This window comes from Solanum verrucosum, unplaced genomic scaffold (assembly GCF_900185275.1).
Source record: "Solanum verrucosum unplaced genomic scaffold, falcon-dt-bn FXZP01000474.1, whole genome shotgun sequence".
Classification (NCBI taxonomy): domain Eukaryota; kingdom Viridiplantae; phylum Streptophyta; class Magnoliopsida; order Solanales; family Solanaceae; genus Solanum; species Solanum verrucosum.
The window spans coordinates 822,030-846,712 of record NW_026020516.1 but is presented as its reverse complement, the minus strand read 5'-3'; the positions used below and the strand labels follow the sequence as shown (position 1 = coordinate 846,712).

The window sequence follows — 24,683 nt, the reverse complement described above, 5'->3', positions numbered from 1 at the left end:
CAATTGGAGTTTGTGGATCAAAAGAGTACATTTGATCCAAAAATTTCAATTGAAAAATGTTAAACTTTGTTTGGGGGGTAAAAAGTGATTTTGCAAAATCAAAGTTAAGAAAATGGCACGGATGAGCCTTTTCTTTAACAACAATGGCATAGATGAACCAAACTCTTAACTAATGGCATAAATGAGCCTCTTTTGAAAGTTCGATGACATATTTGAGCACTTTTTCCGTAAAAAAATAATGTGAAAATTCCTCAATAGGACGATTAATGTCATAATGTACCCTCTCTTTGTGTGTGTATTTGTTACTACCATTTACTATCAAGGTTTTCTTCCCAAGCAATATGAAATACTAATCACAAAATTAAGTATATCAAGTCATAGTGATATATTACATCAGGATCGAATTTGTAAAGAGCATATACTCTGATAGCTTTGATTGCCAAAGTTACATGTTCAATGGAGAAAAACAACAAACTAAACATAAAAATGAAATTATTTGTGTTCTGTGTGAAGAATAGATTGTCAATGGCGTAGCCAAGAAATTGATGAATGATGTCCAAAATTAGATACATATTCGTAATAGTTAATATTTAACATATGTATGTCACATAATATTCTGGCGAGAGGTGTGCACCGGATTATCCTTCGCCTAAGGTGGCTTCGTGAGAAGAAACGGCGTAAAAAAAAGCATATTTGCTTTCATTGAGAGTTGAACTCAAGACCTCCCGCTTACTAAACGGGTGCTCTAACCAACTGAGCTATGAGAGCAGATATGCTTGACCGCTTCATAAAATTTATTTAAACATTTAAAAAATGGAAAAGGAATATTTTCAATTATAAGTTTCCGATATCTGATATTGTAACTCCATTTTCAAACCACAAGCTAAGTTTTTCCATAGGAAGAACCACACAACAATCCGTATTGTAAACCACAAATGAACTCATATTGTAGCCAAATAAGACTAATAGTTAGGGGCAGAGCTAGTAGCACACATGTGGGCTCAGTTGAATCCAATAAATTTTGCTCACACAATGTATTTTTATAAAGAAATATGTGTAAATATTAAATTTAGAACTCAGTTATTATATCACTTAACATCGTCATCGTAAAATTGGGAACCCACAAAATTGAAATCATAATTTCCCCTTTGCTAACAGTACCATCATTACCAAACTATTGGCATGGTGTAACTAAACCCCCTATACTTTCTTTTTTCCCCTCACTATAATGCATTTTTGATTGTTGAAAGAGATGAGAAATTATTTAAAATCTCAAAAGATATGCATATTTCACTAATTAAATTTCTAATCATTGAAGAATGTACTCACGTAATATTCTTGTCCTAAGTGGCGTATTAAAGGTTCAAATTATTTGGTCAAAATACTTCCAACTCACTCAGCTAAGGCATTCAAAGTTTTAAGCTTCAACGCATCACACTAAGGTAAGTATTTACTAAACCCTCTATGCATTAGTCTAATTCTTGGGTGTGAAACACTTTCATGGTTTGGTTTCGAGTACGTAAGGAGAAGAAAGAACAGGGCATCGTTCGATGGTTTTTTCGAACCCTTCAACGCATCACCCATTAAACAGTGTATCGCTCAAGGGTTGAACCAAAAGGTGAGACTATGCCTTTCAACCTAGACTTGAAGTAAGGAACCAAACGTCAACGTACATGTTTTGTAGAACTTATGTCCCTCCTCTCTTCAAGTAGAATCAGGATGAGCGATCTACTATGGAGATACAAATATAGAAGGGAGAGTGTCTCCTATTCCAGAAGCCTTGTTATATTGCAATCTCATGAGAGAACTACAGTGCATCAGTTGCAGAAGACGGCAAAACCTTGAAATAAAACAAATTGACTAGCAAAATGCAATTTGGATATGAGCACCTTAGAAAATAAAGCTAGAGAATTGATACTATAGTACAATTTATCATGAGATGTATCTATCTTGCTGCTCCTGAAGAAGTCTTGCAGAAGACTTTGCATCCAGGTACAACGAACTCACTTCGTCAAGATCCACCTGAAAAGTGAATGGCTAAGTAAATAGAGTTCGGAGCTTTCACAAAGGCAAATGATAAAGAATGTGATCAGCCAAGTACCTTGCAGATTTTGTCGCGGCCATTCATTTTGGCAACTATGCTAGCTGGGGATAGCAGCTGAACAGCATGCCTAACAAAGGGAAGAATTGAACATCGTTACTTCTAATTTAAAATGAATTGATATTTGGACTTTGGAGCTATATATCCAACAAGTTAAACCCAACCTTAAGGAAGCTTGTTGTCCAATCTCTCCTAAATACGCAAGGCTCTCTTCATCTATTTCTAGTCCCTCCACCTGTGCACGTATAGCTAATATCTGGCCAAGCACTCAAAAGAAACATGCATCAAGAAAATGCAACGACTAAGGTCGAGATCAATAAGTCATACAAATAAAATGTTGAACAAGCTAGCCCGAACCTGTATCATTTCAGCTGGACCATAAGTTTCAGTTCTGACAATCACCAATCGATCCAACAAGTCAACTGGAATACCATGTGGACTAGTCATATCTGTTCCTCTGCAAAGAGATACATTTTGTTTGTGACAACTGATTTATCTCAGACATCACATGTATCTGCACATACATCTAAGGTGTCTACAAAGACAAGCATTTGCTCCCTCCTTTTCAATTTGTTTGTTTGATTTTCACTTAACGAGGAGTTTAAGAAACTAAAGAAAACTTTTGAATCTTGTGGTGTTAAATTACAGATATGTAGAATGTACCAAGAGACCCTTTAATCTTGTGGTCTTAAACATGCCACGTGAGAGGTTGAAATTAAAGAGTTGTCAAAAAAGAAAAGAGACAAGGTTTTTTAAACGGACTAAAAAAAGGTAATAGAAACAATTGAAACGGAGGGAGTATTTAGCAACTGAATCTAACAAGTAATTATGTTCAGACATTCATTCTTCTCATGTTCTTGCAATTTAAAATTGACAATTACATGTACTTCCTCCTTTTCAATTTGTTTGTTTGGCTTTCACTTAACGAAGAGTTTAACAAAGTACAAAAAACTTTTGAATCTTGTGGTCTTAAATTACGGATATGTAGAATGTACCAAGAGACCCTTTAATCTTGTAGTCTTAAACATGCCACGTGGGAGGTTGCAATTAAAGAGTTGTCAAAAAAGAAAAGAGGCATGTTTTTTTAAACGGACTAAAAAATAGGTAAGAGAAACAATTGAAACAGAGGGAGTATTTAGCAACTGAATCTAACAAGTAATTATGTTCAAACATTCATTCTTCTCATGTTCTTGCAATTTAAAATTGACAACTACATGGCCCATGTAACAATATTTTGATATAGAGAAGTAACAATTTGTCCTGTATTTCTAAGCACTTCATTCTGCAATGGATCAATGTATGAAAAAATGCAGCCAAAATGCAAATTTTTAAAAGCCCCAGGGTAAAGAAATCATATAATGGAAATTTTCCAACTTGATGAACTTTTGAAGCTTGGTTTCGCATGAACACTCATACCTGACAGTACAAATGCCTCTGTTAGTGGCAAAAATCACAATTGGAGACAGTGAACTCTCCAAGGCACGATTCAAGTATGAAAAGCATTCCATATCAAGCATATGAACCTGCCAAAGACGTTTTCTCCAATTAGTTACCAAAGGGGAGGGGATGGTGTTAAATGAATTATCAAACAGGATTTGTCTGAATGAGAACGAACCTCATCGATAAATAAGACACCAGGAACAAGCTCTGCAACACCTTCATCAACATAACGGTTGACAACCTGCAGAGAAATAATACCATATAACTCACTATGCTAAATACTAAATTCACAGTCTCATAGACACTAGAACCAGCATGAATTTGTACTCATTCATCCAGAGGAATACTAGAACCAATAAATCAGAAGTACCTTGTTTATCTCTTGCCGCAACTTGTCAGTGATCTCGGTTTTCCTAGGTTTCATCATTTGACCCATAAGGGACAATATATCTTGTCCTCCTTGTGGCCGTGCATTTGCAGCATCAAGATCATGCAATGTAACATCCTGGCAGAAAACAATACCACATGCAATTAAGTACAGAAATCTTTGTTTTTATGTTCCTTGCCACCGGTTTCCCTCACAGAAGTCCATTAAAGTAGTGATATCATTTGTCCAGAACAAAAATGCAGATACTTGGAAATGCATATTAGTTTGATCAAAATCTCACAAGCAAGCAATCATGGCAGGTATGGATCCACAGAATATCTGATGTATGAAAACTAAATAACTATTACAATGAGGGCAGCTGATTTCCTCCTAAAAAATCTTGTGCCAAAAGGTACTTGGCTACTTTAAACATACCATTATATAAGTTGTTAATGCCATGGACTATGATACTTCCACTCCAGCTACATCCTTACGGGAGTTTGAATTCCTGGTCATCACAAAATCTAGCTAAGGAATCTCTTTCCTCACCACTCCAAATAATATACAGAATTTTATACCCTTCAAACATTCACGTGAGCTCACAAAGGCGAACTATGATCTTTACAGCACCCAAATAAGAGTATTTCAGGGCAAATCCATAGAACAAATTGACTATTTGAGCGAAAAAATAGCTACATGTAGACATTCCAAGGTAATCTTTATTCACGCCATAGCAAAACAAAAAATGAGACGAACCTGGACTATTTCCTTCTTCTTGTGAACCTCTCCTTTAGGAAGTGGAACATACTCTTCTGCCTCAAGATCAAATTCTGTGGCAAATGCATCACTCCTGCCCACTCTTTTAACTGCTCCACTGTTCGATTCAATATAAATCACATCACCAACAGCTACCTGCACATATATAATGGAAGCAGGAGATATCAACAGAGAAGAATAAGCTCCCTTGCAGAATAAGCATATACGATAACGAGACTAAAGTAAATTAGACTAAATGCAATTTCCTCGCCGACTACTTAGAGTGTGATTTAAGAAGAATGACATGAAAGTTAATGAATTTACTCAAGATAAATATGTGTCGATCTAGAGTCACACGTCGGATGTTAAGAAAGAGGGAAATATTGTATATTTTCATATCCTTGAGCCGAGTGTCTCTCGGAAACAACCTCTCTACCTCCCAATGTAGGGGTAAGGTCTGCGTACACACTACCCTTCCCAGACTCCACTTGTGGAATTACACTGTGTATGTTGTTGTATCATGTTTATTAAACGTATTAAAAAATTTGATACTTCACTGACAGATATGTTGCAGAACGTACCTTCTCTTTAATTAAGGCATCATATATCGTGGGGTCAAGCTTCAACTGTTTGGTACCTTTGACAGTTTTTAACCCAATTATAACATGGCTAATGCTTTTACCATATCCACCTGTCACACTCTCACCCTCTTCTGGAGATAGTTCAGTCACCTACATCAGAAAAAAATTAAAAAATGAAGATCCACTTCACAACATATTAAAAATAATCATTGCAGAATTATTGTGTCAAAGACCAGCAAAAATGAAACGACAAATGAGAAAGACTATGGACTTGCCTCTCCTTCATAAACTTCCTTATTTTCCTTCATACGGAGACCAATAGCTCGCCGGAAGTTTTCCATTAAGACCTCAGTTTTCTTCACTTCTGATGAATACACTTCGGATCCAACCATCGGACAAAATGGAACCTGCAATATAGAAGTCAATGCCACCAATTATGACACAGGCTATATTTTGGATTTGCTAACCCTAATAAAATTTTAAGAAAAATACCCAATCAGCTCACATATTATCAATATTCAATCAATCACCCTAAACAAGTTGGGATCGGCTATTTGAATCATTGAATCCTAAATATGAATTCCACTCTATCTGATCCCATTTCAATCCAGTACCGGTAAATAAAGCTCAAACATAAAAAGTATGATAAAATAGAAGCATTAAATCCAGAACCAAAGAGTACAAAGAATGCACCTTGCTTCCAAGGTCTTGTGATATACCAAGAGCAAGAGCTGTCTTCCCCGTACCAGGTGGACCAGCTAGCAGTAAAGCCCGACCAGCCATCTTCTTTTCGCGTATCATATCCACCACAAGCCCCGCAGCTTCTCTTGCTGCTGCCTGACCTACAAACCCAGCTGCCAATGGTAGTGGTCTCCCATTGGGCTACCATATAACACAAAATAGTCACATATAATCACCCATTTGTTAGCAAAAAAGTACACATACACACAAAACTTAAACATCAAATGCAAGAAAGTATTTGGTAACTAAAGAACCAGCACAAGATAACAAATTCAGTGAAAAATAGAAGCAAAGTCTAAACACCCTCAGTGCTACACTCCCTAAAGAGTCCAAAAATTTCCTACAGAAACAATATATCATCTTTATGCAAATTTAACATCAAAACTAAAAAAAACCAAACACCAAATAACAGCAATCTAACCCAAAAAAACTCCTAAAAGGTCAAAAACAATACACAGAGGCGAAGAGGGGGTTGGGTAGAACCAGCACAAGATATCAGCTTTATGCAAATTTTAACACCAAAACTCAAAAACCCACAAATCAAAACACCAAATAAAACCAAATTAACCCGATTTTTTTCCTAAAAGATAAAAAAAAAACGTATACAAAGGCGAAGAGGGGTTTGAGGTAAAAGAAGAAGTTACCTCAAGACCAAGGCCTTTAATGTGAGTATGAGTAGCAATTCTCTGATTCTTTATTGTTGATTGTACCTCTTCTATCTTCATAATTTTTTCTTTATGTGTCTCTTTTTAGCCTTCTTTCTTCTTCTTCTTCTTCTTTTTCGTCTTGCTGTCTGGGTTTAACGCAAGCTGCTTTTCTATGGAGGCGATATGAGGTTTTGAAGAGGCAAAATTGTAATGTGCTAAGAAAACCCAAAATGTTTTCAATTATTTCAAATAAACCCTCTTTCTTCCAAGAAAAGTGTCACTTGAATCCTTTTGGGCTACTTCCTTATTTCAAATTTTATTTTCTATATTGCCTTGGGGGCAATTGTACTGTACTATTTTCTATAGGTGACAATTGAACGGGTTAGGTCGTATTTGAGCTAGATCAAATAGATTGAGTTAATAGGATTTATAATTTGTTTGAAAATTATTCAGGCTAAAATGCAGGTCATAACTCGATTTGCTCAACTCTTACTAAGCTTTAGTTGTTTTATTAGTTTTTTTTTTTTATAATTTTTTAGTATCTTATAAAATTATTATTTTATTATTATTATGACTATATGTGACATATCAAATAAAATATAATGCCTTTTTAAAAATATTTTAATAAAATTATTCATGGATCAATTTGGATTAGATATTGGGCCAAACTTTGATCGAAGGTAAGAGAGTGAAATGAGTTAAAAGTGAGGAATCATGAATCATATTTTCAGAAGCCCAAAGTCAAAAATCCAAGAATGAGAGTCGGTATGATAAAAGAGAGAAAAAGTAACAGGGTCTAATAAAGGGGTCACTAAACCAACACAGTTGGCAAAGGATTGAACACTTTGTTGGCTATTCCTCATGAAATAAGTGAGTGAGGTGTGTGTACTATGTTGACATGAAATGATTATTTTCTCTATTTTCTTTTGATCCTTAAAATTATTTTAAAATCACTATCTATGTTATGTGGCTGAGCATGAGCAACATTACTGGGTGTAAATGATGTTGCCATGTTCCCCTTTGTAAACTTGAAATCAGCAGAAAATTCAATCAACTTGTAGTAATTTTCAATAACATAATTAGTCATTTTGCAATATGTGCAAAATTTCCCTTTCAAAATTGTGCTTGAAACTTTCTTCAGACGGAAAAAATCTACAAGTAAGATAGGTTGTTCTTGATTTCCCAAAGAACTTTTGATAGTAACCATAAAAGGACCCTTTTGAGTATGAATTTATCTCTGTTTCTCATCTTGAATGAGCGAAGAATATAGACCTACCCCATACTAGGTAGAGAATTCATCATGAGTATGTTGCTTTTGATCCTTAAGTATAACTCATTGAGTCCCATAAAAAAAAATTGATGAGTTTCTCGTCCTGGTGAGTCTTAGAAGTTTTAGGCTTACTTCCACAAGTTCAAGAAGAGCATCGATAGTCGTGGCATACTAGAAAGAATCAAGGAAGAAAAGAGAATGAAGATGAACACTTATTGCCCTAATATATATCATGTAGGAAAATGAGAGATTTTTCTTTTGTATTTCTTAGTGTTAGTGAAAACTTACAAGATAACAAAAATACAAGATTACAATTGAAACTACAAATGAAGAAATAAATATCTTTAGGCTGAGGCGCGGATATCTCGCTCTCTTTAAGGAGATTCAAGCCCACTGCAGTAAATGTTTTCACCGGTCCAGCAGTAGTCCTTCTTGACTTATCCCCTCCAGGATACAACAGCCTTAACACAAAGTATAACTCAACAACTCTGGACAAGAGTTGAGTCCAAAGCTCCACAAAAAGAAACACTTCCCTTCAACTAATAAGAACTCTCTTTTTGACAAACCTTATGCACTCTATATTTCTTGTTGTATTGGGTGTATCAAACCAAATGAAGACCACCACTATTTATACTAGAAGAAGTCTTCCTAGCAATGAATAGGAAGATAATGGTATAGTAAATAGTGAAGATAAATGACCTGAGGTTACATATGTTACATAGGTTACAAAGAATAATGGAGGAATAAAGAGTGAGATAATGGAGAAGTAATGGTCATAGTTGACCACTACTCATTCTGCCAAGAAATCCAACGGACAAATACCATTACACATTCACTATATGTTTGACACATGATAATAAAGATGACATCAAATGTCATCAACTGCCAAACGGTAGTAACGCAACTAATGTGTTATTAGGCAGAAAGCAAATGACATTTGCAAAGTATAATAATATTAAAAGATATAATAATATTAAAATGCCACAACACTTAGTAATTTGCATTAAACTATACATTATGTATTTATACAAGTAAAAGGATATTCTATTTTGATAGTGCCTGCCTACACTTATCATATATATAATTGACTAATCTATAATTAGCTAGTGAGTTTTAAATTTGGAATAAACATCGGAAGTTGTACCATTCACACTTGAAAATCTAGATTTATCAGTTGGCCCAATTAGCAGGTTCTTGAATTGAGGCTCAATATTTGCATTCTGAATAATAGCCCGTCAAAAATATATTCGAGACTTTCTTCTTCACTTGTGAGGGAGAGTGAGACTTATCAATGTCAACAAGAGACGAAGAGGGAGTTGGGTAGAACCAATACCAAATAGCAGTTTTATGCAAGTTTAGCACCAAAGCCTAAAAAACGACAAAGCCATACACTAAATAAAATAAGTAAATTCACATTTCTTAAAGTACAAAAAAGAATAAACTAAAGAGTAAAAAAATCTTGAGTTAAACCAACACAAAAATAGTAATTTTATGCAAATTTAACGTAAAATTAAAACTCCACAAATCCAAACACATGTTGGATCAATGTATCCATGATTAATCTTGATTTAATGACTCATTCAGTAATGTAATAACTTAGGGGACTTTATAGTTCACTTAGCAATGAATATATAATGACTTGTCTAGTAATGTAATATATGAATCCACTGTATGATTCATCCAAATATGTGACACATTTATATTGATTTCATATTTCATCTAATAATATTTTTGATATACATTGACATTGATTATACACATCATCTCTCTAATATAACAAATTGAGTCCGATCCACGTATTGATCTATCCAAGTAAAAATATATTTCATGGATCACAATTAAACACATATGCTACATCTACAACTATCTAACATATACATATTACTCAATTACAAATTACAACGTAACACATATATGATACATTTATTCATGAACTATAATAGAATTACCTGCACAAATGTTTCATCCAATTAAGAATTATAATGAGACATCCACTAATAGATCTAATTATTAGTTACAAAAGTCATATATGTTTCATCTAAATATGATGAATTACCATTAGACACATATAAGATACATCTAATAATTAATGAATATATATATATTATTGATTTTCATTTGATTATGAATTATAGTGAGTCATTTAATTGTTCTAATTTCCCGATAATTAGTTAAGTAAAATAGAAATATACCTAGATGATACTCATAATTACCCTTTGACCTATCCAATATCATTAATTAAAAATACGTTTGAAGTTTTATGATTTTTCAACTAGTAACGAAGTAACCTATATATAATTAAGTATTTACCTTAATTAAATTACCAACTTTCTTTTATTAGATGATTATAGAGTTAATATGACTGAGTTTGGTGTTGAAAATCCAATCAGTTGTCTAATTGACATGGCAAATTCTAGAACAAGTGATTTGCAATATAAAATTAGTCTGCTTTAAGAAGTGAAAGAATTATAATGAAGGATTCTATATGTGATGAATAAGAAGTGAAAGAATTGCTAATGCAGCAATTAATATAAGCGGATGATTACTTAAATGTATTATTTACATAAAGGGCATTTTGTCACATTACATAATATATAAATTTCCGCATTAGCTTAATGTGGTATTTAGTTATGTCAACTAATGCGTTAATGAGTTTTTTCTTATTTGATTGACGAAAAGCTACATTAATTATACGACACTAATAGCATATTCATTCCCATAAGTGAGGTATGAAAAGAATGATGTGTATGCACTAGGTAGTCTTAGAGGCGATTTGCAATAAAGCTACATTAATTATGTGGACATTAGTTTTTGTCATGTGGTGAAGAAAACATTTGTATAATTTTGTGCAAAATTATATTCCAGTTAACTTAAATATAAAAACATAATACAAGAGAACAACAACGTGGGATCCGTGGCGCAATGGTAGCGCGTCTGACTCCAGATCAGAAGGTTGCGTGTTCGATTCACGTCGGGTTCAAACCCCCCGAATAATATCGGGTCCCCACACCTTTTTGCTTTTTTTAAAAAAACTTAAATTCACATCTTTTTGATTTTTTTGTTTTTAACTTAAATAAATTCTTTTGGAGCCGCAAAATAGACAACTTATATAATATACGCACTGTTTGAAGCTGCAAATATAGAAAATATTGCTACATTTGAAAGATTTACTCTTAATTTTTAACACCATTAAAGGGTTGTTTGGGTTTGTGAACTAATTATACTGAGATTATAACTTGAGAATTATAGTATAACAACAGAATTATATTGAGAAAATGGTCCTTCATAATCCATCAAATTGTTGTCAATAATTGTATCAGCACCTTCTCATATCATTTTATCATAGCATAGATAACACCTATTTAGTATTCTGGTTAACTCAGCAACTGTGCTGCATTTACGTAATCAAGAATTCCCATTGTTTCTAACAATAAAAAGAATTGTTTACATTTGGGTGCTGATGTAGAAGCCAATTAAGTATTTCGTTGTACGTAAATAACAAAAAACCTTAGGCAAACATATATTTCAAAAGCTTTTTAGGCTACAATAAAAAGCTTCAAGTCTTTGTTTGCAACTTTATGAAGATCACTTCGAACAAAACTAAAAATTCTAACCTACCACAAAATTCAGACGGGCAAACAAACAAGACAAAAATTATCGGCTCTCCACACTAGCATCATAAAGAATAAAACATCATACACTGTTTTATCAGCATCAACAATAGAAATGCCCAGAGGGCAAGTAGAAACGAAGAGCCTCAAATAATCATTTTTATTGACAAACCTATAATAGTGCCATTACAAGGCAGTAACATACGCGGCAACCCAAACACCAAATTTACAATATTAAACACAAACTCTGCACTCCCCCTCCCCCCAAACAGTTCATTTGACAGTATTTCTTTTTTTAGTATGATCAAAGATTTGAGGCAGCACAATATTACGCCAGGTTGAGCCTTCAAACAACTTGCATCACAAAGATCTCTCAACTGCTGAACAGAGTTTAGGATCCTATATCTCAAAATCTTCAAATCAGGCTGCAAGTACTATAATAACAATAAGGAGCACGATTCCAAAAATCACCAGGAGTAAGCATGTCTGCAATTAGTATAATATGTCAGGAGATCATCTACAGACAAAAATTATTCAGTTCAAGGAAAATAAGGTGGAAAAACAATATGATGTGCACAAAGTGGGTGGGAAGCAGAATCACCAATTTGAATTCGCATATGAGGATGATGTAAATTAGAGTTATTGCATGATTGCATATCAAAAATTTCATAATAGTACTTCAAATGTTCTCAAATTACTGCACCTCTCCCTCCTTTACCCCAACTCTGGAACACATAACTTAACCACTAATTCCCTTCTTCCCCATTTTCGGATACATCAAATAACCTCGAGCAATTACATTACTTGACTTGTTATAATAAAATAATGATGAAATTTCTAAGTCGACCACTGTCTAAATGGTCCGGTACATTACATTCCTTTTCTACATCTAACCACCAGTGGTTCACAATTGAATTCCTCAAAAGTCCATGAAACCCTATCAGGTAAAGCTCCAAAAAATACTACTGTCTCCGTCCTAAAAAGAATGTCAGAGTTCAAGATATGAGCGCGGACATTAACTATTGGTGTTAACTTGGACATATATTTCTTAACTTTTTAAATAATAAAACTACATATTTATACATAAATCGTACTGTAGAATTACAGTAGATTTTGGTCTATATTTGGTCGACTAGACTTCTGAACTATTTGATGCTCCAAATAAATAATTGTGTCATTCTAATAAAGGGAAGGAAGGAGTAACAGACAGGCTTCATGCTACAGTACAGCATATAAGCATGCCAAATCCAGAATTTTGACTCAAGGATGAGAGGTGTTTTTTATAAGGTAAGGAATGAGAAGTGTGAAACATGTCGGGTTTACCAGAGATGAATTTGATCTTTGGGTCTTTGCAGCTTTAGCAAGTTGTGATCTCCCTTGTGCAGTTGCAGCATGAGAATTCTCTATGTTGGAACCAATATCATCTGAGAAACAATTGCAAACATCAACATGTGTTCCCCTTGGTACCTGAATTTTAAGAAGAAGGAGAGTGATTTACCAATCATGGTTCCTTGCTCATGAACAAGCACGGCAAGATCCTTGAAGATCTCATTAACTTCACCTATCTGTTGTTGTACTTCTTGTATTCCCTGCTCTCGTTCCTCTATAATAGCTTCATTAAAGGAAATCTCATTGTCCAAAAGCAAAACCTCTTGCCTGCAGCACAGGTACATGGAAGATGAAACAGAAACCAAATATCACCAAGCCAAAACTTATAATAAAAGAAGACATTATGGTATCATAGTTGAAATACATCACATTAACATCAACTTTAACCCAAGTGCATTTTCAAAAGAGTTAAGTTTGTTTCAAAAAAAAAAATTGTTTCAAAAGAATCTCAGTTCGATTCAATCATATTTGACAGCTCTTCCGGAAAATTTACACTACTCTACATGTTGCACAAATGTAAATCACCAAAAATTCCAATCCCCAGTCCTCCATCTAATTTGAAGTAGACCATAAGTCACCTTGAATCCAAATTTAAAGGTCAAATTTCCCTGTGCATCAAGAATTGACAACAGTCTTGCTGGTAATTTGTAGAAATTAATGAAACAGTCAGCACAACAACAATAATGATTAAGAGTACGCATAAAGGAGTACTATTATTAGGCTATTTTACCTTCTAGATTCCACAAGGAGAGCTCGCTGTTCTTGACCTTTATCTGAACTGACATCTACCTCACCATCTGTGTAACTGTTCACCAAAAGAGGATGAACTAGAAATGAGAGGTGACAAAAAAAAATGAAGGTACACAGTTTTATTTGAGAATGTAAAATAGCAAGATCGATTATTGAGATAAAAGATGCTTTTGATGTACTTCTTCACATTTCAAATTTGACTACATTTAAATTCCAGTGAAGTATACCCTCACTTACCTAGAAGGAAGAACTGCTTGGGGAACAAAAGGCATATATGCTGTTTCCCTCTCAGCTGCAAGCCGTTGAGCTTTTTGAAACTCCTTCAATACAGCTTGAAAATCTTTAGCAAGTTTAGCATCTGTAATTTTCTTGCTAGCCTGAGAAAACCAAGAACGAATTTACAGTTATAAGCAAAAGCGAGAATTGTGATGTAAGAAGTGCAAGAAAGACATAAGGGTGGTGAATGTTTAGAATATAGTTAATTCATGATGAAAGAAGATGAATACATGTTTCACACATACATATCAAAGTGCAGTCCCACAAGACAAACACAAAGAAATGAGGAGAGCACTTTTTGAAGCTTACACTGACTTCAACTCGATGATCTGTTTCACTCGCTTGCTTAAGTTTTGTGGAAGTATCTTTCACTAATTGCCCAATATGTAGCCTTGTCTTGTGCCTGCAGTTAAGAAAATCAGCACAAGTACCAAACATGTTTGAAATTCTTTTAATCTAATGATACCCAATATGAATTAGAAGTTGCCACTTTTCAGTTCATCAACACACTATAATAGTTGATGCATCATTAAGTTGGGTTAACAAACATCGGACAGCAAAACTAGAATTAATTATCTGCTTAAGATATGATTGAACATATAATGTCAAATCCCCAAAGATCGATACATTGCATTAACCCACCACTGCTTCTTTTTCTTTGTTACCAATCCATATCTTAGTCCTCTATCCAACCTGGGAAAAGTCCAAGTTACATTCACCCTGTTCAAGCTAAAGGCATTTGATAGGTAAACCTCGCAGGGCTATCCCACCTATTCACCAACTACCTAAATGATATTCTGAAAAGAGACTGCTAGAACAGATACTATCACCACACACATATGCAAGCATGAGACAATTATTCATATCGGCAAATAGCAGCACAGTGCTTTTAGTAGACAGGTCTGGACTATGCTTCTTACCCATACTTGGTGTTCACTGGGTCATGCCATGATGCATAAAACTTTCCCTATGCAGCTGGTATGAACAGTTTGCATCGAAGGATAACAGGCACTACTGGATTGCTATCCCTCCTAGCATTTTCTGGTTTACCTGGATGGAGAGGAACAATAGATGTTCTAATGACAAGAGAGACAACATAGAACAGGTTAAATCTAGTTGTTCAAAAAACTGTATCTATGGTGTATGAAAGCTCCTGTATCTGATTCTGATTCACTATTAGATCTCTTGTACTCCTTCAATATTTAGAAGGATGTTCCTCTTTCTGATGTACTTTTTTTGGTTCATTCTTGGTACTTTACTAATAAAACTCTCTACATTTTCATCAAAAAAATAATATCATAAATATATTATGGTAAAGGGATTTTGTAGAGACAAATGTAACTATTATTGTTATTATTACCAAGGGAAATTCATTATTGCTGCTTAGAACTAATTACTCAACTTGCACGCTTTACTTCAATGAAGCACATGTGCCACTTTTGGAGCAACATGAACCCTTCATGCTTTTTATGTTTCACTTACATATGCAAGTGGACTTCTATAGGGCCTATGCATTTCAACTCAAAACTTCTTTTCATACTATCTCCTTAGAATCTTAGACCAGGAACATGCTTTATCATTCATCATCAAAAGTATATCCTGCAGTTGCAAATTGTTGTTTTGATGAAAACCCAAGATAGGTGGTCCATCACTTCTATTTACAGTAAGTTCATCATTCTCATATATAATGGTTCCCGGGTTTGTTCGTTGCTCTTCTCCTTCAAATATCTCCCTCCGGGATGTCTATTTCCCAAGCATACGAGATATTACTTTGTAAGATTTTCGTATAAGACACTGCCATTTGGCATGCATGTAAGCAATTTTAGACTATATATTGTCGAACATACTGCTGCCTCTCTGCTGAAGCTGATAAATAAACTCATCCTATAACACACGCAAGTTCCCAAATTAGCCGATGGAGACTACATCACCAGCAAAGTAGCTGTAAAAATGTATCATTTTGACTAATTTTATCCCAAAAAATTCCGATCACAACTGAAACACATTAATGCCAAGCTTTTGTATAAAAAAACTCCCATTAGACCTGACTATGCTCCGTCTTTAAACCACAAGAACCAGCTGAACGTCAATAACAGCATAAGCATCAGTTCTAGTTTTGTTCACGTACAGATTGCAAAGAATTCTTAAACTATCAAAATAATGGAATAAAATATCAAAATTTAACAAAATATCGAAAGAACTCACAGCTTCTCGCGTAGCTCAGGGGTGTCCTTCGGTGTACCTAGGGTGTTAACCAGCCTCTGAAACGTGGAGACGGTGGTGTTGATCTGGAAAATTCCTGAGGCCACGGCTTGGGTAGTGTCTTGCTTCCCATTCACAAAGCCCCGACGGGTACCCACTGATCGACCCGATTCTAGATCTTGAAAGCTCATTTCTTTCTTTTGTTTCTTCGAATTCTGATCAAAATTCACCCCAAATTTCAGAAATCCAAACCTAAAGGTATGTGATCAGAGGGGACCAAGCCGGATAACGGTTTGGATTACAGAGAGAAGTAATATGAAAACCCTAGAATTTGGGGTTTGGGGAATTTGCAAGGAGATGTAAGGAAAATTGAGGAAAGAGTATTTTATTAGATAGTTATATGGTGAGTAAAAGGGTGGAAAAATTGCGCCAAAACTAGAGAAATTGGGCGAAAATGGAGGAAGGAATTGAAGAACACAAACAAAAAAGAGTACACCAATAATATCTCCTTCATTTTTAACTCCCACTAACAAAAACAATAAATTCAGAATAGAATTTATTTATTAATATTTTAAAAAATTGAGAAATATTACAAGAATTGTTTATTTAATCTTAAGAATATATAATAAAATAATTATTAATTTTAATTTTGAACTTCAAATGTAATTAATTATCTTTTACATAATACAAACTTAATAATTATATATTTTCTCGCTAATGAATAATTTTGTACCACGTTTCAAATCAAATGCACCATTTCTTCAGACAAGTCAAATACATACATGTATCTTTGATATCAGATACATTATGAAAATACATATATATATATATATATATGCAGAGAGGTGAGTAGGAGAACCAGTATATCTTAGATACAAGAGAGTCACACAAGATACATGTATTTGGGATACCAAATAATACATTCCAAATATATTCTCAAATACAAATATATAGGAAGAGAGATGAGCAAATAAAGGGAGAGAGACTAGCGAGAGGGTTATTAGTGTTAGGGTTGTTCAAAATCAAATCGAAACTGATAACCCAAACCGAATAAAAGTTATTGGGTTATTGGTTTAGCGATTTTGATAACGGTCTTGATTTTTTTTGTTAATGGGTTATCAGTTCTTAACAGTTTGAGGTTTTTTCTTAACGGGTTAACCGATAACCCGTTAGTAAATTAAATAATTATATTTATACCATTTTGTACATAAAGTCATTGACTTAGAGTTTGGTTTCCTACTTTTATTTTTGGTTGTCTCAAACACTTGGTTATTCGACAATGTAAAACTGTTTGTTTTTGAGCAAGATGTAACTTGTGAACTCAAGTGCATGGTTTTTTTGGTTTGTCACCTTGTTTCTAAGTGATTTTAATATATATTTTTTGTGTCAAATCTTAACGGTTAAACCGATAGCCGAACCGATAACGATCAAAAATCGATAAACCAATAACTGATAAGCCAATATCTTAATGGTTCTATAATGGTTTAGCATCTCTACAAACCGATAACCAATAAGCCAAACCGATAAATTTCAAAACTGAACCAATCGATACTCAGCCATAGTGCACATGTAAATCAAGCTTGGATACAGATACACCTAATTTGACCTGTATGTATCAAGATATTAGAATATGAGCATACCAAATGCATATAATTCAAACAGAATAAAAACATGTAACTATCTCCTAAACTAATGAAATTTATATGATTTGCTCTAGGGGTGTACAAAATCGAACCAAACCGCAAACCAAGTCAAATCGAGAAAAAAAAACCCGACTAGTGGTTGGTTTGACTTGGTTTGGTATTGAAAAAAAAAACCCGACTATATTTGGGTTGGTTTGGTTTTAACTAAAAAAACCCAACCCGAGACCAAACCAACCCAACATTATATATATATAATTTTAAAATTTTATTTTATACATAAAAAAATTTACTTTGATATAATTTTTAAATATTTCTTATACTTTTTCATTATTTTTATCTTTTAATATATTATTTCAAGTTGAAACTTAGAATTCTGAATGGTTCAATAAAAATTATAGTCCACAGATGTTGGTAATTATAATAAAGTTTAAATCAAAATCAAATTAATACTAATGCAAAAAGAAAATCAATTCAACACTAAGAATGACAATAATATTGAATATTTGTTCTTTGGTTTTACATTGGTTTAAACAATTCAAATACATAATCTAATTTTAATTTTACTTTAATATTTAGTCATGTAACTAATACTTATTAAACTTATTTTAGCATGATTTAGTACTTTTAAATTATGATTATTTTCATTATGACTTGTTAATTTACAATATTTGTTTTACGCGATTTCATTATTATTATTTTTTTATTGGATATTTTAGTATCATTACTCATATCATATTTTGTGTTATTTTCTTAAGAAACATCTTAGATAGTTGTATTTTGGTAGAAATATTTGAAGTACAAGTAAATTATATGTTTGTATGAATATTTTACCGGAAAAAACCCAAGGTTAAAAAACCCGAGTTTTATTAGTTTGGTTTGGTTTATAGATTTAAAAATCCAACACAAATAATTTGATTTGATATTTGAAAAACTCTAACCAACCCGATCATGTACACCGCTAGATTGCTCGTCTATTTGACTAGAATGGGCTTATTGCTAAATGTGTAGCTTATAAGTTGGGGCTGCGCGGCTAGGATCATTTCATTTCGGTCCATGTGAAAGGAAATATTGATTTGGCCCATTTATTCAGGATCCTCCTCTCCGAATCTCTCCAGAGAAAACTATAGTGAAATGGAACTGATGGAAGTACATATCGATTATAACGATCTTCATTCTCTAAAACCGAAGTGTTTAACGACACGAAAAGTTCTTTTTCAAGGTAATTTCTCCATTAATTGTGAACTTTTTTTTAACTTAGCTTGGAAAATTATGGAATCGAAGTTCGTTTATACCTTTATGGAATGATAAGTGTTTGGAATCAGATTGTGTATGCTTTTTCTTTTAATTTAGCCTCTGGAGTTGTAAGTCTTTGGAAACACTAGTGAGATAATGAATTACTCAAATGTTGGTTTTGAAAAGCTAGTTTTGTTATTGACGTGCAATACATCTACATTGTTAATGTGGTTATGAGGTTTGAATTTGCAAATTAATGTCCCATTATGTGTATGTCTGTATGTGTGCGTCTGTGAAGATCCTAGCAGCCTCTTTGAAATCTGAGGTTCAGTAGAATATAGTGGCAGCTTGTGGGTGGTTTTGGAGATTCTTGTGGCAAGGATACCACTTAATTTTGGGTTAGTGTTTTAGCATAGTCCATTGACTATGTTAAAGTTGCATCAGAAATGAAAAAATAGACATTGTTGGTGTATGTGTAAATAGATGTATTCAGCTTGGATATATCCTACTACTTTGTATGCCTTTGGAGATGACTGATAAAGATTTAAGTGCTGCCAGAAGGAAACCACATATCTATTAGCATGATACACTAGTGAAATAACACCTGATATTTTCACAGATATTAAGAGGTAGCACCATCATGCTTTAGGTCACCGATTCTTTAATATAATATCCTAGTTAGTTCTTTTGTGTGTTCTGATTTATATGTGCCCAACGTTCCAAAATTTTCTCTACGGTAGGTATTTGTTTGAACTACATTGTTGGATGATTCAAAGGGAATCTTTGGTTTGTAAGAATCTGAAGGTAGTGATCTGTCCTGTTGTTTATTTAAATCTAGTTGACATTGGATTAACTTCAGAAGCACTATAAAAACATAGCTGTGCACTTTGGTGGACGACCATACATTCTAAGAAAATGTAGCTTGGTCAATTATCTGCTGGGTTCCTCCATTCTATCCCCTTTTCCGGTTGCTGATATGCTTCTTTCCAGATTTGTATTTATTGGGAATGTATTGTTATTAAAATGTCATTCCTCTCCTCTTCTCTGTTAAAATATTTGTGTTGCCTGGACAGAGGATTTCTATGAGATTTTGGTAGTTTTCGTTGGAATATACATGGGTAGATGATTCTATAGATGCCAAGAGTAATTAAGTCATAGACTGTGCAATAAAACCAGATAAATAAATATACTTGAACTGTACACTGCTGGTCTTCTGAACAACTCAATCAGAAAGATATTCAATTATTCAGTAACTGAGTTGAGCTTACAGTTCTGTTCTTGAGAAAGAATGGATGCCATTGTCTTGGCTTGAGTGGTACATAGCTTTTGATCATGTGTGTTGCATTCTTTCAAGTGCACAATGTGCATTCCCTTTCTCCTTTTCTATGTTTGCTTTTCCTGCTTTCATTTCTTTGGTGATTCATTCACAAACTTCTGCCGAAGGGCAGTGATTTTTGTTTGTAATTTAATATGGCATTCCTCATTTACAGTTTGCACAAGTGAAAGAGTCACTATGGAATTAGCAGACAGAACGATTGGACTGCTTTTGACAGTTACTAGCTTGTCCATTTTCACATATTATACCTTCTGGGTCATCATTCTGGTCAGTTCTTTTTCTCTCTGTCTTACAAGATGTAGTGACCTGTGAGACCTATGTTATCATATGGGGGGTTGATATATGCTTTTTGTCTTTCAGCCATTGGTTGATACTGATCATTTTGTGCACAAATATTTTCTACCTCAAGAGTATGCAATTCTTATTCCCGTATTTGTTGGAATGGCACTCATCTGCTTGCTGAGCATGTTTACTGGATATGTGATGCTCCAGTCCAAAAAGAAGAAGGCATGATACAACCATGTTAAGCCTGCTGCTAGCTGTTAGATTATATGATACTTCATAGTTTTGCTCTTGAACAGCTTGTTTCACATAAATTCTCTTTCATGTGTTGACAGTGATCTGAAAATTCTAGATATGCCTTCAAGTAGTCACTACATATTGACAACAAGCTCAATTTTGTGTTTGTAGTTTATGACTGTTGAAAAATGTATTAGATGAAAATGACTGTGTTTATAAATATTACTTATGGAGCCTGCAGAAATACTCATTAACTTAGACTGCCTAACTCCTTCTGTCGGCATCAGCTGGGCAGTATGAAACATCTCAGCTATAAACATATGTGCTGACACAATAGTTACTCATTCCAACAGCCTTACACAAAAGAATAAAAAAGGAAGTATCTAACCTGTGTTATGTCAACACCCTTCTTTTTTTCCCGTGATTTTTGGGGAATGAAGTCAAAGAGATGACAAAATAATTCAACTTAAATGACAGTCCGATAATTGTCTAGCAAACATAGTTCCTCTGCTATTAAAGTTTCCATAAAAACACAGTAGGAACTAACATATAAACAAAATGTATTATTGAATGCAGACCAATTTGCAACTATGTATCTTTCCAAGTCTAAAAGCATTTGATTGCTCTGATTTCTTTGAGACTAGAGAGACTTTCATTCTCTCTGTTCATATTATGTACAGTCCTAGGAAGAAACTACTTCTCATCTATTCCTAGATGACTACAAAGTTTCAGTTATTTTTCATTACAAATTGTTCAATTGTTAAATGGTTTTAAGGCATCACATCCCAGAAGGACTGCCCTGCTCTATCACACAAATGAGACGAAGTAGTACCCTTGTCCATTGACTCCAGTGCAGGCAACTTATCACTTCTGTAAAACACAAAATCATCTTCTGTGTTGGCTTGTTGTTTGTTCTTCATGTTTGGGTCGTCCTTTTCGTTAGCACTAGTGGTAGAATTCTTCTCCACAAGCTCGCGATACATAGAGGATCGAAGCAGAAGGCTGAGAGCTGTAGGCGAAGGCGGCTTGTTACATGGACTTAAGGGCATTTTTCTCTCAATAGGTTCTTGGCTCTGAGGAATAGGGGGCAGAGTTTCTCTAGTTGTGGCAAAATAATTGGAGCCAAAAGTGAATTGAGGGTCATTTATTGGGTTAATCATGTCATTAGTGTTGGTTTGTATAGCCTGATTTTCTGATCTTAATTCTTGGAATGCCATCTGAGTATTGACTCCTGGTTTTAGCCATCTTATATAGGTGCTTAAGTCAAAATTAGTCACCGCGTTAATCCCTCTGTATTCAATTGCAGCAATGTCATAAGCTCGAGCTGCTTCCTCTTGAGTACCTACAGAAAAGAACACGAGATTCAAGTTGGTAGCCTATTTTAACAGTCTTGATTCGATCAGTGCTGAAAATAATGGGGTGAAAGTACTTACTGTAAGTACCTAAGTAGAGGTATTTGTTACCGAAAACTCGCCCTATTCTTGCTTCCCATCTACCATTGTGATGATGCCTGAAGTTACATGATTCATTCAAGAAAAGGTCATTACTAATTACTATGAACAACAGATGGTAAAAGTTTTAGAACAGGCGGTTGAATGAATTTAGTTACCTTGCAACTCCTCTGTATTTAGATACACCTCGGGCGAAACCACTGCTTCTCCTGTATTAGAAGAATAAAAACTCAGGTAAATTTTGGTTTGTGAAAAGATTTCTTAAATCTGATTGAAAATCAAGTTGAGTAAATACCTTCTTAAGGAGGCTAAGTACTCCTCTTTAGTCACAGTTTGCATTATTTCAATTTCCTTCTCATAATCAGATATCTGTAGAGATATTTGAGTCAGACAAATAATTTCAAACAAAAGAAGAATTGTGAGTCTGAGATGAAGATCATACTGGAAAATTAATGAAAGTTGATGTGCCCCAGTACTTGATTGCAGCCAAATCATATGCTCTTGCTGCAGATTCTTCCTCATCATATGCTCCTGTTTAATTTAAAAGTAAAATTTCTAGAATCCAAAACTCAATCCTCTTGAATGAATCAAATATTGGTCTATAGCACCACCAAGTGCACTCACCAAGATAAACTTGTTTTCCCTTCTTTTTCTGAGTCACATTCCAAGAACCCTTATCCCACAAATGAGCCTCATAACGCCCCGTCCATCGATGCCTAAATTTTCAATGTAATTAATTATTAACAAGAATTAGTCTCTTAAATGAAGTACTACTACAAAAGTGTCAACATTTTTAGTTGGTACTACCTGCTAACTCCTCTGAATCTTGAACTTCTCTTCACAGTAGGTGTATGAGCAATATTTTGATCAACTTTAGATGAGTCCATTTTCTGCTGCTCAGCTTGTTGGCCAATGTTATCAGTCACTACTGCAACTGCAGGAGGTGACCTTCTTCGTCTTTTCACGCGTTTCGTTGTCTCTGGAATGTCATAATCCACCATGGACATGCTTCTTTTTCCAGGGCTTGACATCTCAGATTTAACTAAATATGAATCTTTGTTCAAATCCATTGTTTGTTTCAATTTCCAGCTAAATATGAACCAATAAAAGCTGTGTCTTTTATCTTTGCTTGATGCTTAATTTGCCACACACAAATGGATGCTGAAGTATTCAGTATATATAATGTATTGAGTCTTTGGCATTTTGCTTTGTTTTAGTTTTATACTGTCAACAAGCTAATAATTTGATTTAAGACAAAAATAAACGATGATTTCATGTCATCTTGAGTGTCCATTAGCCAAATTAATGCTCCTCTATATTAATTATAGATTTCACATGACTTAATTCTTGACTTCAAACGAATACAAGAAAAAAAACAAAAATATTGTTCGATATTTTCAAGGTTTTATGTAACACTTCCAGCCCAGCTACTTAATTTTTCCCCTCCCATAACTACTAGAAACAAAGGTTTTTCCCACCGCAAATGAGTGAAAAAATTGTGTTATAGAACATGATTTTCCGATTCATTTCCTACCTAATCAGATCATTGAGAAAATGCATGGTGGAAAATAGATTCTCACAGAAATAGTGGGGAACTTTCAAATTTTTCCATATGAAGATTCAATCAAAATATCTGTGGAAATAGCCACTACACATTTTCTAGTGGAAAAAGGTGATTTATTTTAGTAATGTACCCTTTATTTATCTATATTGATAATATTTACATGACGTTTCAAGTTGATTTATTTAAATCTCAAATTAGCAGTTAAAATGAAATTTTAGTTATATACCATCTACCATCTTTATAACGATGTCCTTTATTCACATACTTTTTATTATTATAGCGAAATGCTCTTATAAAGAAAAGGCTTGATCATTATACTATATCATCCTTTAGACCCTATGGGTTAAGTCATATTACCCGCATAAGTATACTCTTAGAAATCATGACCTTTTTCACGTGTGCCACTAATTAACTATGTCTGATGTCTGGTTCCAATGTTCAATAATTCTCATTTAGAACAAATTAAGGATCTCATATTTGCAGACAAATAGTAAAATAAAAATACAAAAGAAGTCAAAATAGATCACCTGGCCTTTGTCTTTTAGATATCGAAATCCTTTCAAACACATTCTAGCTATAGCTAGTCTTTTGTTTTCTTTGATAATCCAAGCTACAAATTTGTCTTCTTACACTTGAGACAAATGATTACATTTGTTGTTTAGCATTTGTAGTTTGGTTGTTTCTTTAGATTCATCGTCATTGTGAAGGCTATTTATTATGTTTTTGTCGGGTTAATGGCAAATTCTTGTCTTTGTGCTGTCAGGTTGTCTAGTGGAAAGTTGATAATCGTCATTAACTATGGAACG

General features: G+C 34.0%; 4 protein-coding genes and 2 non-coding genes across 7 annotated transcripts; 2 read left to right on the top strand and 4 right to left on the bottom strand.

Moving 5' to 3' along the window:
* Nucleotides 1-694: 694 nt before the first annotated feature.
* On the bottom strand, nt 695-768 carry TRNAT-AGU (transfer RNA threonine (anticodon AGU)). The gene has a single exon. It is a non-coding gene; the product is annotated as a tRNA-Thr (tRNA).
* Nucleotides 769-1,863: 1,095 nt separating this feature from the next.
* LOC125809824 (ruvB-like protein 1) lies at nt 1,864-6,730 on the bottom strand. Its single transcript, XM_049489405.1, has 12 exons — nt 6,631-6,730; nt 5,939-6,127; nt 5,521-5,652; nt 5,246-5,395; nt 4,665-4,820; nt 3,912-4,046; nt 3,717-3,782; nt 3,518-3,624; nt 2,459-2,558; nt 2,266-2,357; nt 2,102-2,171; nt 1,864-2,022 (listed from the first exon to the last, which is right to left on the bottom strand). Exons 1-12 carry the CDS (start codon nt 6,709-6,711, stop codon nt 1,933-1,935), a joined length of 1,368 nt encoding a protein of 455 aa, XP_049345362.1. The 5' UTR covers nt 6,712-6,730; the 3' UTR covers nt 1,864-1,932.
* A 4,081-nt stretch (nt 6,731-10,811) lies between these two features.
* Nucleotides 10,812-10,883, top strand: TRNAW-CCA (transfer RNA tryptophan (anticodon CCA)). Its single transcript has one exon. It is a non-coding gene; the product is annotated as a tRNA-Trp (tRNA).
* Nucleotides 10,884-11,645: 762 nt separating this feature from the next.
* LOC125809798 (syntaxin-22-like) lies at nt 11,646-16,604 on the bottom strand. 2 transcript variants are annotated; one of them, XM_049489380.1, is made up of 7 exons: nt 16,135-16,604; nt 14,239-14,332; nt 13,891-14,030; nt 13,634-13,708; nt 13,013-13,170; nt 12,838-12,938; nt 11,646-12,000 (listed from the first exon to the last, which is right to left on the bottom strand). In XM_049489380.1, the coding sequence occupies exons 1-7, from the start codon at nt 16,320-16,322 to the stop codon at nt 11,935-11,937; spliced, it is 822 nt and encodes a 273-aa protein (XP_049345337.1). In that variant the 5' UTR covers nt 16,323-16,604; the 3' UTR covers nt 11,646-11,934. The 2 variants fall into 2 exon arrangements, with proteins under 2 accessions (XP_049345337.1, XP_049345338.1); XM_049489381.1 differs by lacking the exon at nt 11,646-12,000 and adding an exon at nt 12,280-12,432 and having other exon boundaries at nt 16,135-16,602.
* Nucleotides 16,605-18,836: 2,232 nt separating this feature from the next.
* On the top strand, nt 18,837-20,999 carry LOC125809794 (dolichol-phosphate mannose synthase subunit 2-like). Its single transcript, XM_049489377.1, has 3 exons — nt 18,837-18,993; nt 20,498-20,610; nt 20,704-20,999. Exons 1-3 carry the CDS (start codon nt 18,906-18,908, stop codon nt 20,854-20,856), a joined length of 354 nt encoding a protein of 117 aa, XP_049345334.1. The 5' UTR covers nt 18,837-18,905; the 3' UTR covers nt 20,857-20,999.
* Nucleotides 21,000-21,632: 633 nt separating this feature from the next.
* LOC125809843 (AP2-like ethylene-responsive transcription factor At1g16060) lies at nt 21,633-23,455 on the bottom strand. Its single transcript, XM_049489418.1, has 7 exons — nt 23,121-23,455; nt 22,938-23,029; nt 22,756-22,844; nt 22,609-22,682; nt 22,472-22,522; nt 22,296-22,372; nt 21,633-22,204 (listed from the first exon to the last, which is right to left on the bottom strand). The coding sequence occupies exons 1-7, from the start codon at nt 23,381-23,383 to the stop codon at nt 21,633-21,635; spliced, it is 1,218 nt and encodes a 405-aa protein (XP_049345375.1). The 5' UTR covers nt 23,384-23,455.
* Nucleotides 23,456-24,683: the final 1,228 nt, after the last annotated feature.